Raw genomic sequence first — 16,955 nt, 5'->3', positions numbered from 1 at the left:
CATATGCAACAGAATTCACAACTTCTGATCTATTAATTTTCTTTTCTCTTAGCAGTTTCTCTTGCATTCATCTTGACATGTTTGAAGACAAATACAATTTACAAGAAGATGTAATATTTCATACAGACATAATGTGTCATACTAAAATTAATGTCGTTTTAGTTTGGTGACTTCATGATAATAATTGGCTTCAATGCTGATAATGAAATAATAATTTCCAAGTTTGAAAACTTTTAAAAAAACTTCTCTGGTAGCCAGAGGTGGGTTGCAGGACATAGTCCTAAGGCCAGGGAATTGCGTAGGAATGAATGTGATGAACAGGAGAATAGCGTTCCTTAATGATAAATCAAAGATGAAACTACTAACAAAAAGAGGAAATCACTGGATAAGTGCTGTAGCAGAAAGAAAATAAGTAACACATTTTTTAACAATACATTTTAAATATTGTTGCTTTAGATGCAAAACAAGAACTTTCTTTAATTTTTAGAGGACAATAGAGAGTTATGTGGACAAACGCATTGGAAGTACTTATGGACCTCCTGGAGGCAGAAAAATGACTGTTTTTATTGATGATATCAATATGCCATTTATCAATGAATGGGGAGATCAGGTAAACTGTTTTTTTACAAATAGGACTTATTCTCAAATTATTGTGGTTGGGGTTTTTTTTGATATATATACATAGGAATCAGTGGACTACCTCAATATTTTAATTAACTTAATTATTGGAAATGCTTTCTAATCATGGTACACTGATGAAGAAAAAAAGAGAGCAAATTAGATTTACTGAAGAGACATGTAGGATAATGGTGTCATATCTTACATTATCTCCACTTTCTCATATTTTTGTAAGACTAAATAAAAAGCATCACTGTACTAAAGTACCATATTATTAATTTCAAGATTGACATTAATTTGAGAGCACCAGTAAACAAACTTTCTGCAAAACGAAAGTGTGATACCTTGGAGAAAATAATAAAGGCTGTGTCCAAATTCAAGGGTAACACATTGGCTCGCAAACTGGATTAAAGATTTTTTGGCTTTTGATGAGCCCATCTACAATTTGGGTGTGTAACATTCACATGCCTATACAGACCCAAAATCAGGCAAAAACGTCTCACGGTTCCTTTCCATACTAGGTCTGAAGTATTTCCAGGATGCTAGGTCATCTGAAATGTCTATTCTAACGTAAAGACTCAGTATGCTTACCATGACTTTTTTTAATTTGCTCAGAGTAAACAACAAATGAGAAACCCGTGGCCTCGGTGCACTTTTGAATGCTCAGGCTCTGTGGCTTCTGTGAGGCTCACAGTTTGGGTTAAGGCTGCTCAAAATATTGAGCTGGTTTGTTAACAGTGTGGGTAGTAGGTCTAGTCATGACAGTGGGCTTGGGCGCATATTTAAGTGGCAGTATGGATATAAGTGAGTCTATGTAAACTGAATAGTTCCTCCTCTTCACTTTAGAAAGCTGTTTTTGTCAAAATGGAAGCCAAGCATATGTTTTTAGTGTCTCTGAAGTGGAACCTGGCCTTCTACCTAAATGCCAATATGTATCAGTTCTTTGGTTTGCATCATTTGCTCTCACTTGAGAGAACTTTAATTTAAAAAAAAAAATGAAACTAGCGTTGAATAACCCACAACACTGAGCTGCTTGTCTATAGTCTAGAACATAGGTGGTCGTGTTTGAGGAAAAGCCCTCACAGGCCCAGGCAGTGTTCAATGATAAGAAGGATCTCCGTTATGGAGGGACCTCCACTAGGTCTTCCATTATGGCCCCAAGACATTGCTGAAATATTTTTAATGGGATGAAGGTTTGTGATCGGTGCCCTGCTTGCATATCATGTGGCTTTGTTGGGGTATGTGAGCACATAAGGCTTGCTGAGTATCGTTGGAGCGTTTGCTATGGGGGCAAGCTCTGGTGCCTTCTGATCTATACAGGTGCTGTAGAGTGGAATGTGGCGTGAATAACCTTTTCAGAATAAACAGCTTCCTGTTTAAAAAAAAAAATTAGTTGTTTTGCTTCAAAGGAGGCCCAAGGGAGAACTGAAAAGCATAGTTTGATCATCTGGAGCTGAATGTCCAGCAGCAAAATATGGAACAAAACTATTTTTTTTCCAGTTCATTGCCTTAACTTCATTTAGTTGAAAGGAATACAAACACATTTTGTCGATGATATATGGTAGTACAGCTCTGAAAGAATTTTCCTGTTGTTTAAAATCACATAAACCAAGATCTCCCATATGACTAAGGAAGATAGTTTAATCTGAGTTAATATTAAAGTGAAAACCTTTCTCTAGGGATTAGTGATAGTTACAAGAAGAAATTAAATTATCAGGGTATATTTTCTTTTTTTCTTGTTTGAATTTCTAATTTCTACAAGTTACATAAACTTACAGGTAACAAATGAAATCGTTCGTCAGATGATGGAAATGAAAGGAATGTACAGCTTGGATAAACCTGGAGACTTCACTACAATTGTAGATGTACAATTAATAGCAGCAATGATACATCCTGGAGGAGGCCGTAATGATATTCCCCAGCGTTTAAAAAGACAGTTTTGTGTATTCAATTGTACATTGCCATCCAATGCATCCATCGACAAAATTTTTGGTATTTCTTTCTCTTGTTTTAGTATAAATTTTTGTTTCAAGATTGACTTATGATGTATAAAAGTATGTTCTCTTTCTTACTTTCATCATGCAAATTCAGAGTACTTCCAGTGAAACAACTGAAGCTGTATTACACCAAAAATAGTGCAGTGGAAGAGAAATTAACCCCTTTAAATACTTGTCTTTCTAATTTTGGACAAGCAAAATAATTAATAAGAAAGTAATGGCATTTCCTGGAAGAATATGAGCACTGCTATTACTATGTAGGTTACCATTCCACCTCTGCACTGTCTGAAATACCCTCTGTTGCTAAAGTTCTCAATTCTGTTAACTTTGTCAGTACAGTATATTGTTAAAAGCCAGCACTTACTGCCAGTTGTTTCTACACTGGTTCAGAAAAGCCATGGACAAGAGAGACAAAATTATTTCATCTGTAATTTAAAAGCAAATTAATGCTTTAAATAAGTACTTGTATATCTTGCTCATAACCTACCTTATTATATCCTACAACTTGAGATTAATTGTATATTGTGTTTTATCTTTTCAGGTATTATTGGCTGTGGATACTTCCATTCCTGTAGAAAATTCAGTCCTGAAGTATGTGATATGGTGAAAAAATTGGTCCCAACAGGGAGAATATTGTGGCAATGGACAAAGGTATAAATTACAGGGAAAGTTTTATCACAATCAGTCTGAACAGAGTGCCTATTAGTGTAATTTAGGCACACATTCCTTAAGAACATATCTATAACAACAAAAAACCAGGAGAAAGATGGGCTAAAAAAGTTCAGGAAATGCAGTCTGGAAAATACCAGATTTCAGTATACGAGACAGATGAATGGAAATATCAGTCCATTCATTCCTATAGTTTTATTCATGTTACCCAAAGCTTTAATCACTATAGCTAAGGAACAGGCAGTGAAATTCTTTATAAATTATAATTTTTAATTTATAAAGCCAAAAGCAACATATAAAATAATAACATGTTATAAGAGTTGGGGTTTTACATTTAGTGCTAGTTCCTGCTTCCAAACAGATGAGATATTTTTTATGACTTCTTAGAAAGAGTTTGCCCACAGTATTATGTGTGAAAATTAGTAGTTTTGTTATTTTTATATTTTGTATGTGTTGTTAAATTATAAATTTATAATTTATATTATTCCTTCTAAATGTTACTGATTTTGAATATTAACAATATTTTTCTTTAGACAAAGATGCTGCCTACACCATCTAAATTCCACTATATCTTCAACCTTCGAGACCTTTCTAGAATTTGGCAAGGAATGTTAACTATAAAGGCAGAAAAATGCAACAGCAGCACTGTCCTTCTAACACTTTTTAAACATGAATGTACCAGAGTAATTGCTGACAGGTATAATAACTATAGCATTTTATATTTAGTAGGTTTAGCCATTTACTTAATTTATGTTCATATATCTGTAAAACTTCTTAATATGATAAACCTTATTAGGCCAATATGAAGAGTTTTGTCTTATTTTACATACAGTCTGCACTGGGGTATTATCCCAACAAATGTCATGCTACATACTGATAGATTAGCCCAGTAATTGGGTGGACAGCTCCAAAATATACGCATATTCCATGTTCTAACGTACATTTTTTTGCACTTATCTTTGGCTGCACTCAGCCAGTTCCTCTGTAAAAAAGAGGATTGTATGGAGTCCTAAATTTATACACAGAGAATAATTTAAAATTGCTTTGATCTCCTCAGAGAAAAAAGCATTGCATGCCTATGATTAAAAAATGGCCCATCTCCTCTAAATCTCCTTTAAAATACTCATAAACCAGATACAGTTATGAGCTGTATGTGTTAAAAATCCAGTAATATTTTTGTGTCTACAGTGTTTCAATTTTCTGTGAAATTCTAGATGTAGTACTGTAGCTGCCAATAAAAACTTGACATATACCCACCACTACAGTGGGTTTTCACAAATATAATTATTTCTTATTCTGATGTCTTGAGGAAGGGCCTTCATAATTTTTATAAAATTAATACTTTATAATTAAAGCATTAAAGTTAAATGTTGACTCTTAAAAATATGTATGTGTATTTCATTACACTGCATTTACTTTATAAAGCTATCACAAAGTGAAAGGAATGAAAAATGTTTTGCCATGAACACAAGAGGGCATATTATATTGCGTTTGCTTTTAATTAGATGTAAAGGCTTTGAATTGGCAAGTTCTTAGGAGTTACCTGCCATGACCAGAATTTTTTCAATATTCAACATAGTTGTAGAAGTCTAAAATGGAATTTATTTATTTTAAGATGCTGACTACATAAATGCAGTCTGGTGCAGATAATTTGGCATGGTAGCAGGCAAGATGTATACATAATGATTGCATTGTATTCAAGCATAGTCAGGCTTAATGGCTATTATTCTAGTAACTTGTCAACATAAAGGAAAGAGCAAAGGTATAAAAGAATTATGAGGAGTATCTCTGTTTTCAAAAGATTAGAGGGACAAAGTGAAATACTCCCAAGTATACATTGGTATGTGGACTTTAGCATGTACTCAGTTGAAACAGAAACAAAACAAGATATGTAAAACTTAGAGATGAATTACACATTGCCAAAACTAGTGGACGAAACAGCTGCCCTCCATTTCAGGTCAATGTTAGAAACAGTTCCAAACAAAACATAGACCATTGTCAATCAGTTTTGTTTACCATCCCTACCTGTATCTTCTAGAATCCCTCATTTTCTTCCATGAGAGCTCTGAATCAGCTGGCAGATGCCTTCTCATTTTCCCCAGGAAAGTGCATCAACAAACTTGAGTTAAGAGCCAAGGAAGTAAGATTGCTATTATGACCAGTTCCAATATCCCAGAGGAACTCTAATTTGAAAATCCTGCTCACTTTCTCCTCTCTCCTTAGATACATATGCTGAGTTCAGAAAATGCATGCAGGAAATCTAAAAGGAAATCTTATCCATCAGTTGTCAAGAATATAAAAATGAAGGCCAGAGTTTTCTGCTGACTTTAGTAGTTATTTCTCTATAATCTGAGAAAGACCACTCAGTGTAAATCCACTACAAAGTCTAACAGTGCTGGTATTTCTAAGTGCCTGAACTGCCGTATATTGTACAAACTTACAAATTGCCTGAAATTGATGTATGTGCATTTATATGTGCAATAGAGTGCTGTTGATAGAAAAAGGGGGAAAATGTTTAATTTGAGTTTGAAGTTAGGATCATACCCACTGATGCAAAAGTGTCATACAGCTTTGAGGGTATTATTTAAAGTTAGGAGCAATATCACTGACATTTACTGAAATGTTCTTATATTTTTTTTATTGTTGTGGGGAATTTAAAAATCATGGAAGGTATGTATTTGTACAGACATGTTCTATATTAGAGAGAGGGGGAGAGAGAGTGTAGTCATGCAGTCACTTCTTCCATGCTGCTTTTAGATTCCATAGTGGTTAGTATTATAATGTCATCACTAAGAACGTCTAACGATAATGAAGTATATAATGTGTATCTAGGCTGTCTCTGTACCACAGTTCTTCAATATTCTTTGTCTTATTTGAAAACTCAGAGCACTGTGTACAGCTTTTTCATGTTTGTCCTATTTTCTTCTGAGTTGTATCACTGAAAAGGAAAAGAAGTAAAGATGAAAAAAAAAATTTTTTCTGTAGTTTGACGTTCACAGTTGGCATTCCCTTTTTCTGGGGTCGAGGTGGTTCTTGTCTTTTGTGTTTACCAGTTACTGCTGAGTATCATTCTTGATTGCTTCTCAGATAATCACAGCCACAGATAATCAGAGTAGTCAAAGATCTTGATGTGTATTAAAACCATCTTGAACCTACCAAGGGAAGCAGATACAGTTGTTTAAACAATGAAATGTAGTCACTAGTATTTGTGTTTGCAAACTTTGTTTTATTTCGATCTGCATTACTCCCCGCCCCGCCCTGTGTATCCCCCTCTGTTAATTATGGATTTTGGTGTAAGAGGGATTGAGAATGGTCAGGCTGTAGTGACATATACTATCTTCCTTTCACTATTCCTTATCTCATTGCAGTTTCATAGGCAGTACTATAATAACATAAATTATGCTAGTCTGCTGCAGGTTGAAAGATGATAAGGGTCACTTAGCAATGGTTATTTGGGAGATCATTCAACCTTTTAAATCCTTTTTCATCTGAGAAATTAAATGGTCTATCATTGCCTAGTTCTAGGTGAAAGTTGGAAAGTCAAGTTGTTTTTGTGTTTTATGTTTTATGTGATTGACTATTATACTTTAGAGTATGGAAGCATTTCATTTCTGTGAATATTGCCTAATCCATTTCTGTGACTATTGTCTAATATGTTTTGCTTAATATGTATTTTTCTTTGAAATGTTACAAGTTTTTTTTAGTATTTAATTATCTGTTTTTCCCCCTATATAACTAGAAATCAGGTTTTTTAAAAAATGTATTAATCTATGATTTTTAGATTTATTACTCCTGAAGATACAGCCTGGTTTCATAAAACTATTACTAAAGCAATTGAGGAATATGTGGATACAGACATAACAGAAGTTCTCCCAGCTGAACCATATTTTGTAGATTTTTTACGGGAGATGCCTGAACCAACTGGTGATGAACCAGAAGATTTTGTGTTTGAAGCACCAAAAATTTATGAGGAGGTATTTCATTTTACACCTAAAATACTAGGCACTGAATTTTCCCTTTAATTATTAAGTATGTTATATTGCTGAACTCGTGTCATACAGAAAGTTTTGTTGAATAGCTACCACATTTTTTGTGAAGATAGATCTAGATTTTTCTGCTTAGTGTGCAATAAATCATTTTAGTGACGTTAAAGTTGATAATGCCATATAAATGTAGTTTATTCATTCCTATTCTCCTTGCTCCTTTTTTTTCCCACCATTAGCAGAAAATTTCTGCTTAAACATAACTACAATCACTACAGTGAATCAACAAGATAATCTCATTACGCATGGGCAATACATGAACTCAAGTTTGTGTAAAAATGTCAGTGCGGTTTTAAATTCTGAAGGGCCACACTAGTATTGTTACTGATTTTTTAAAATTTTTTTTTTAGGTTCCAAACTTTGAATTTCTTTGTGAAAAATTGCAAATGTATCAGAGACAATACAATGAATGTATTAGAGGATCATCTCTTGATTTGGTGTTTTTTAAGGATGCAATGACACATCTTATTAAGGTTTGGGGTTTGTTACTTTTTTGTTAGTTTAACTGTTGCAACAGTGTTCCTGATTTGGGCAAGCTATGCTTAGAGGGCACATTCTGAAAAGCTACTCTTATCCCCAAACTTGTTCGCCATCTTTGCCTAGTCATTTTCAAGAACTAGGAAAGAGCTACAGTCATTTTAGCTGTTTGCATGTTTTGTATTAAATACCTTATTTTATATATTTGTTTAAGCTTCTATGTATTCAGAGGTATGAAGATTTTCCTTGATAGGAAAGGTGAGGTCATAAAGAGGCACATTTATATTTTGTATATAGAATGATTTTTAATCATTAAGAATTCAGAGAACACTTCAAAGGTATCTGTACCTGACAAGTGACCAAAACAACGTGAGGTAGAATCTGATTGGATGAGAGACATGAAAAGAAATATAAATCAGGGCTGCAGAAGAATCAGTGTGTAGGGTAAAGTCTCAGTTTACAATCTGTTGAATCCCTATTCAGAAAGGAAGATATAAGGAAAGAATTCATCCGAAGTCAGAATCTGATTCATGGGGGGAAAAAAAAGGCTAAGCATGAGATTTGTTTGAAGTACTGTGCCTCAGGTTTAAGAAGTTGTGTTAGTTAGCTCAGGAATTACTTTAACTTGATGATCTGTTTACTGAAAGACACATAGAAGCCACAGTGAAACCAGAACAGGAGGAGATGTTTGGTTCTTCTCTAGTTGACATCAAGTGAAGTAAATGATTTTGTTTGCTTTGCATTTAAACAGAAGAAAATAATTTTATTTTTAAATACAGTTCATGTGATGCTAGGTGAATTTCAGAAGAAAGTCTCTCATACTCCATTTCCATTGGCAAGTTTTAACCAGAATATCTGGGATATGCAGTTAGGTAGTAGAAAGGAGCCCTACTGTCACTATGGTGACAATAAATTTAGTCACCCTCATAATTTCACATTTAGACTTCTGTTTTAATATAGTTATCTGGATAGGCTCAGAGGGAATGGTGCATAAACCAACATTTCTTTGAAGGAAAAAATGAACAGAATTCAAAGGCTTGATGTAGATGCCAATCTTTTGCATTTTGTACATAATTTACATGAGGAGCAAAGCAAACTGTAGCACCTTAAAAGTAATAGTGCACTAACGTATAATAAAACCAAGGAAGACGTGGTATATATACAGGAGATGTGTAAAAAAGCAATAACATAGTAAATTTGTAATCCAGCTTTTGTGTCTGGGAGACTTGTTAAGAAAACTATCTCAAAGGAAACGTAGAAGGTAGATAAAATAGAAGATAACACTAAGTGATAGTTTAAATGTGTCCACGTCTTTCAGACTCTTAAAATTAGGAATGTAGTATGTTTATTCTTCTAGTTAAATTTTTTTTCATTGATATTTCTAAACACATTCAGGATGATACCTTCAACATAAAATGGAGCTCAAAATGTCTCCCTTTATGTATTTAAATCCTATGTGTAACTGATTATAACCATCCTATATTCTTACGTGCAGCTTTTCATTAGCTACACAAAATTCCTGAAGAATGTACAAGTGTTCTTTTGCGAGGAAAAATTTTCTGCAGGTATCCTTTTAATAATCTTTACATTGTACTCTAGTAAATAAAGTGTAGAGTATAACAGATTTTTAATTTTGCTAATTAACATTTTAATTTAAATTTATTAATGAGCTTTTCTTCTATTTTTTCCTATATAGATTTCCCGGATAATTCGGACAGCATATGGAAATGCTTTACTTGTTGGAGTTGGTGGTTCTGGAAAACAGTGTCTTTCAAGGTTGGCCTCCTTTATTGCTGGCTATAAAATATTTCAGATCACTTTAACCAGGTAAGAAATGCAAGAAATATATAAATCCAATTTATGCTATTGCTTTCTCTTTACACAGTCATAACCTTATGCTTTTAACAGCCTTCCCCCCCCCCCCCCCAATTGTGTCACCATTTAAAAATGTGGAAAACAATAAATTCTTATCTGGTTTGTATACAACATTGGACTGTTCGAGCTGAAAAAGCTGGACCATGTGTTAGCTATTCCTGAACCAAAATATGTGTGTTTACAAAGGATGTTTGCACTATCATTTATAAAACACTGTAATCTGAAAATCACAGTATTCTGAGTTGTTTTGAATTAACAGGTAATGTTTCTTATTCCTTCTAGATCCTATAATGTAAGCAATCTGTCAGATGATTTAAAATTGTTGTATAGAACAGCTGGAGTAGAAGGACAAGGCATCACTTTTATTTTCACTGATAATGAAATAAAAGAGGAGTCTTTTCTGGAATATGTAAATAATCTGCTGTCTTCAGGCGAGGTAAGAGTCTCAACATGATAGGCAATGTACTTTAGAAGCAAGGAACTGCAGAATTTGTTCCCACTAGTTTATTTCTATTTGTTTTGGTAATAAATTGTAGACTCAATAATGATTAACTCTAAAATATCTCAACTTTTAAAATAAGGAGTGCTCTTGGTATGGAGTTCCTTTATCTCTATTTCAATGTAAGCCAGGAAAAGATAGGGAGCTGTGATGGGTAGTTCAGTAGCCTTTATTAAATGAGGATTCACTGGCCAGTCAAGATCTGTACTCTTCCTGAGTTAGACTTCCTAGTTTTTAATGGAGTCACATAAGTCTAAATCAGGGACAACTGTGCTTTTTAATCTGTCTAAACTGTATATATGCAGAGAGAGATATACAGATGTAAACAGACAAATATTTATAAACTCTATAATAATTACATCCATGCAATTTATTTTCTTATCGATTTTAATTTTATAAAAAGATTTCTAATTTATTTGCTCGGGATGAATTGGATGAAATCACCCAAGGATTAATACCTGTGATGAAAAAAGAGATGCCTCGGTGTCCTCCTACCTTTGATAATCTTTATGAATATTTTTTAACTCGGGCAAAGAAGAACTTGCATGTTGTCCTCTGCTTTTCTCCAGTAAGCTTTTTCTTCATATTTGTCTTCCTTACTTCCATTTGCATACTATCCTGTAAGGTGTGACAGTATTATTCAAGCTTTATATTATTAAGGAGATCTAAAGACGCATAAAAAGATTACTGAAGTCTGGTTATAATTGCTGAGATAATAAAAGTAATAGTACAGTTGTCAGAACTTAAAAGCAAAATACTTAAAAATTAAATTATTCCTTACATGTTAAAAATTAAATTATTCCTTACATATTAAAGTAGTTTTTATTTTTTCCTCCTGGCGTATTCTTTCCTATTACAAATCAATGAATGTATCTTTGTGAAATTCTTGCTTGTTACTTGAAAACAAGAATTTAATGGAAATTAAAATAAGTTAATTGAAGTTTTAAAATATTAAGAAACATTTATATTTGTCATGAAATTCTGTCTTCAAGTTTCATAAAATATTGAATGTTGGAAATTTAGCAAAATACTTATATAAAAGAAAAAACTGTGCAGGGTGTTCTAAGCAGAAAAGTAGCAAGAAAAAAATAGACTATCTAGTTGTTTGTATGAATTAAACATTTTGATCGACCTAATTAAGTATCATAGTGTAAATTAACAGTGTTACTCTCTTCAGGTTGGTGAGAAGTTCCGTGCACGTTCTTTGAAATTTCCTGGTCTCATATCAGGGTGCACCATGGATTGGTTCAGTCGATGGCCCAAGGAAGCTCTTGTAGCTGTAGCCAGTTATTTTCTTTCGGAATTTGATATGGTCTGCTCTGCATCAGTTAAAACTCAAGTAGTGGAAACCATGGGTCTCTTTCATGATATAGTTTCAGAAAGCTGTGAGAATTATTTCCAAAGGTAATATTTTATACAAATGCAATAATTAATCCCAAAAGCGTTGCTACTGATAGTGTTTTTTTGAACTCCTTGTGTTATATGAATCAATAAGTGTCTTTTAAGGCTAATACAAAAATAAATCTGCTATATCAATATATGCAAAGGCCATGAAAAGTAATTGCTATCATGTTACAAATTCATTATCTTCATTCCCACTGTTCAACAATCTTTAACATTGCTTATGTGGATAAAAACAATGTAATTGGAAATAAGGGTTTGCATTATGAAAAAATTTGATTTTGACTGAATTAAAGACTTGATTTATATAATCTTCTGTTTCATTGGAAGTAATCAAATGGCTGTACATATCAAAAATATGTACTAAGTTGATGTTGCCAATATGCTATGTTTTAGGTATCGAAGAAGAGCTTATGTAACACCTAAATCCTATCTCTCTTTCATCAATGGCTACAAAGAAGTTTATACTGAAAAGTTAGAGAGTATTAATGAACAAGCTGAACGTATGCAAATTGGTAAGCAATATAGGGATAAACGTATATTTCCATGTATGGTCTCAAATGTTCTGTGTTTTTAATATTAGACTTATTCACTGATCACTTAAAATCAGTTCTGCTGGATCACAGTCCAAAACTGGTAGCATATGAGGACCATTTCCAAGCACTCCAGCTATCACCAACTCACAATGATTCTCTTACAAAAATGCCTCAAAGAAGCTGCCAGCTTAATAATTCATCTCAGCATTATATTAAACTTTATATTTCCAATTTAGCATTTGTAATAGAAAGTAGAACCTGAAAATGGCTAGAGAGAGCATCTGATTTACTAGCGTAGAGAGAGGTAGCTCTAAACACAGTTATTTATTTACTTCTGGACTTGTCTATGGAAATTCTCGCTATACAATCTGAGCACTTCACAGTTGATTTATTTCAGATTTATGCTGTAGAGTAGGTAGGTGTTATCTGTGGTCATTTTATAACTAGGGATCTGAAATACAGAAAAGTATGATTGATGTCGTCCTAATTTTGGATATCTGTTTGAAATTACCTAATTTTTGGCATTGGATTAGTACTTAATAGGTTCTGAATAAATTTCCAGTTTTCTCTGGTTTGCATCTAGACATGCTTTTGTAAATCTACAGAGGCAACTGAACAGCTTAGGAAACTTGGTCTTTATGGGAAAAGATATTGTATATCAATCTAACAGAATAGAGAATTCTACATGATAAGAATTTTCATACAAAGGTAAAAGGATGGAGCATTTAAACAATGATTAATAATGCAACTGGTACACTTCACATGAAGAAAAGAATAGAATAAGAATGTGTAGATATTTATTTTATTCACAAACTGTTTGCTGAATTAGAGTGGACTGTAGAGGAGTAAGTGATCCTCAATATTTTCACATTATGCAAATTTCCCTGTATGGATCTGTTGCCAGTTCTAGAAATCAGAACTTATTATTAGTCCTGCTTGAGATGGAGATAAAGTCTGAGAGCTTTGAAGATTTCTGAGGGTGAGGGGTTTTTTGTGTTCTTTCTCCACTTCTATTTTCAAAAATAATTTAAAAGACGTAACCTAAGTAGCTTCAGCACTGTCAAGAAAATTTTATGTGTAGATTTTCCTAGCCTCTCACATGTTATCACTAATTCCTTACATGGTCTTCAAAACAAAATGTTCATGTACAGGTGACCATGTACATGTACATCTTCTACTGCAGCATCTTTATATCACTGATGCTCAGAAAATCATGTCTGTCAGCTTATGGGCAATACTCATGCCAGTCAGAAAATATTCTAAATAGTGTCACTCACATAGAAAAGATATATTACAAAACAACAAAAATACTGGTCAGCCCTGACTCTAAATGTGCTCCACTGTTTACTGCATCCTAAGGAACTTTCTCAAAAAGTTTGTTATGAGTTATTTAGCTACTATCTCACACATCCATCCTTTAATCCTTAGTCTTTCATCACTTAACATCAAAAAGATTTAGAAGGTTAAAAAGATTAACCTTGAAAGTTGTTTCAGTTTGTTAGGAGATTATTCTGATATGGGATTTAAATTTTATGTTATTAAATTCAGCTGAGATAATGTTGCTCTTTTCATCTCCTTGTTGAAATGTTTTTCCTGTCTGTAATGATGTCTGGGCCAATTCAAGATGCTTGTAAAGCAGCAAAATTGTACTGATTTCTAGAAAAGTTCCTGGCCTGAACCCACTGAAAGTGTGCTTGTCAGCATGGTAGTAGCTGTACAAGCAACATATTTTGAAAGATAGAAGTAATCTCTTTTCTGCTTTGTTACTTTGAGTGAAAAATCTTGTAAGACAGATGAGGAAAAAACTGAGATCCAATGACAATTACAATTATTTCTGAATGCTTAACTTCTTGTGTCTTCTCTCAGAATCTGTCTAGGGAATCCTTGGTAGAGGACCACATATATAGATAATGTCTTTTCATATAGAACTGTGGTTCTACAAGAAGACCTCAGTTTAGCTTTGACAAAGTGGGCATGTCATCCGTTTGAGCAACTTGTTGCTAGATCTCCTGCTAATTAAAAATGACAGAAATGACATCCTTGAGGTGCTAAGAGTACTGTGGCTTAGTATCTTAATAAAGATTTTTATAATTTTTCTATATTCTCTACTTTTCTGCAGTCATCATTCAGACAAGTTACAAAATACATTGACAAGAGATAAAGATTACTTCGATTCTCTCTATAAGATCAAAATATATGATGTCTTTTTAACTTGCTTTAGATAAGTTGTAGCTGATATCTTACATGGAGTTCTACATATCCCTCTGGAAAATACTATTCCTGTTTCTAATGTCTAAATCAGGCATTCGTTTATGATTGCAAGCACTAAAAAAATATTATCTTCTGGCATGGTACTGTTGTAACATTTCTTGTGATTGGAAGTATGCAGGAGACCTGAAGAAGCTATAAAGGTTTCTTGTTTATAACAGAAATTCTTCAGTTCTTCTTGTTCTGCGTATTCCCATTCTTTGTCCAACTTTCTTTCTTCTCACTCTAGGATTGTAGCAGGGAAAGCTAATGCAGCAAAGGGTATCACTTTCTCTTTCATAACTTTTCTTTCAGAACTTTTTTTTACAGTGAAGTGAAGTAACAACCATTTTGGAAATTGCTGTCAGAGGAGTGGGAGGTAGGGGTAGAATGTTACTGTGTATGTACCTCTGTCCCTCAGAGTGCTTTAGGAAGTGGCATATGTCTGGGAGAAGGAAACGTTCCAAAACATTTCTCTTGTCTCCCAGTCAATGTCTTTCAGCGAACATGCCTTTGAACTTTATTGTTGAGAGTGGCAAAATAACCTGTCTTTTGGCGGGGAATAATAAAGAGCCCGTAGAATGGCAGTAGCCTGATCATGAGGCAGCTGTGTCAGAACAAGAAATGTGCTGGGAGAGAATGCTTGTCTGTGTGAAATGTGGTAACAGAAAAGTGAAGAGACATTACACAGAAACATCACACATCAAATGTATAACTGCAAGTGTGCTCTGACTCTAGCCCTTAGGGAGAGAGGGAGATAAGGGGAATGCTTCCAGGCAAGTTGTAAGATTTTAAGATTCAGTGATGGAGAGGAGAGGCTAGAAAGGCTTCAGCATGCAACATGGAGCTCAGGAATAGCCACAAATCTGTGCTCAAATCTACGAGCAAGAGAGGAGAGAAGAAAAGAATGCATGAATGCATGGGAAAGACTGAATATATAATAATTATAGAGGGAGCAAACTCATCTCTTTCTGGGCAACTGTTAGCGTAAGGCTGAACGGCCTCTATGGATGGTTGCTTTCTTCAGCACATATAAGAGCTATGATGGGACTGGCCCTAAGCCAGGTGGGCACAGATGCTTAAATGTGCTTTTTTGCACTCTGTCACCAGGGACAAGAGAGGGTAAAATCAATATGCAGGAGCTGGAGGTTGTAATCTTGCTGTGACCTTTGGGTCCACTTTTGGTGACTCCACTTCTTCCCACTTCTTTCTAGAAAGAACTCTGTGTTGGAAGGCAGTTATGGATCCTAATATTTCTGTCATTTCCTCGTGCAGTGATACAAATGCAGTATCAGTCTGATTTTCTGATTGTCCTGTGACTTTATGACACAACATATCCTTGACATACCCCCCTTTTTTTCTTTCTTTTTTCTTTTTTTTTTTTTTTTTTTTACAAAGTCTATATAATGAGCGTAAGGATATATTTTATTGCAGGTAACATCCCAGCTATACACTTTTAGGTACTGTTTACAGCTATAACAAACTAAAACTAAGAAGTATGGATTTCTCTTTTGAAGAATCAAGCTTGTTTATAATAATTTTGCACATTGTGAAACTATTTATATCCATGAAAAGTGAATAGTAGGCACAATCATGATAGTATGACTGCTTACACCCAATTTCTCTCCTTTACACAAATTTAAATGAGAACACAAGGTACAAGGCATTTGGGATCTAGAGCTAGATTGTATTATCTAACTAGGAAAAAAATAGTTTTCATTTTTCTGAATTTTATCTTTTACTTAATAGGTCTGTCTAAGCTGATGGAGGCCAGTGAATCTGTTGCTAAACTCTCTCAGGAGCTGGCTGTTAAGGAGAAGGAACTGGCTTTGGCTTCTATTAAGGCAGATAAAGTAAGTGCTTGAGTGTTAAATAGCAAAAGGCAGCGGATAGCACCAGGATATATAGTGGGGTAAAGTGCTACTGCAGAATTTTCTCAAAATTTGTATAAGCCAAAAAATGTGCATTGTGGTCTAAAATGAGGTTTCACTCCTCTCTCTGCAGCATGTTGATTCAGCATTTGCTTCTGAAACAGAGGCACTTTAAGACTGCAACAGAGGTTGAGTGCCTTCCTTGTTCTCCTCCCATTTCTTACCCACTCCTATAAGCATCAGGTTTCATTTTTTGTTTCATGGTTTTTTGTGTGCTTGATTGATGTTTATTAAATTTGGGATTATATGTGCACTTATTTGCAGGTAAGTTAACAGATGATAATGGGACTTTACTATTTCAAAAATGCTTAGAAAAAAGTTATCACAGTTCAATTTCATATTTTGTCTTTTACATTAACAAAGTGTCTGTGTGTTCATGAGATTGGTGGTCTAGTAGAAATCTAGTTTCCAAAATGACTCTCTGAAAAAGTATGTTAGGGAATGTATTAATATAGGTATTCTGTTTTCTGAAAGATACCATAATGCTATGACGGTGCATATTTAATATGCACTGGAGAGCAAACTTTTGGCCAGTGATGGCTAAGGGACTGCCTGCATTCTTCAAGGCCTTTAATCTCATAAGAGAGAAAATTATGACAGAAAGAGATGAAATTACACTTCTAACATCTCAGGGGTATGACAGATATGCTGGTAGAGTTCAC

The 16,955-nt window shown here is 34.1% G+C and overlaps 1 protein-coding gene across 1 annotated transcript in view; it reads left to right on the top strand.

Moving 5' to 3' along the window:
* Positions 1-16,955, top strand: part of DNAH8 (dynein axonemal heavy chain 8) — a 148,112-nt gene that overhangs the window by 84,817 nt on the left and 46,340 nt on the right. The window contains 12 exon segments of the mRNA XM_050893244.1: positions 488-610; positions 2,397-2,610; positions 3,157-3,266; positions 3,818-3,981; positions 7,066-7,258; positions 7,678-7,800; positions 9,501-9,631; positions 9,962-10,115; positions 10,582-10,746; positions 11,356-11,582; positions 11,976-12,094; positions 16,112-16,215. Coding sequence (XP_050749201.1) covers positions 488-610; positions 2,397-2,610; positions 3,157-3,266; positions 3,818-3,981; positions 7,066-7,258; positions 7,678-7,800; positions 9,501-9,631; positions 9,962-10,115; positions 10,582-10,746; positions 11,356-11,582; positions 11,976-12,094; positions 16,112-16,215 — 1,827 coding nt within the window.

This window comes from Gymnogyps californianus, chromosome 3 (genome assembly GCF_018139145.2).
Source record: "Gymnogyps californianus isolate 813 chromosome 3, ASM1813914v2, whole genome shotgun sequence".
In the NCBI taxonomy this organism is placed as follows: Eukaryota; Metazoa; Chordata; class Aves; order Accipitriformes; family Cathartidae; genus Gymnogyps; species Gymnogyps californianus.
Note: the sequence above shows the minus strand (reverse complement) of the source record. Positions and strands in the feature narration are given on the sequence as shown.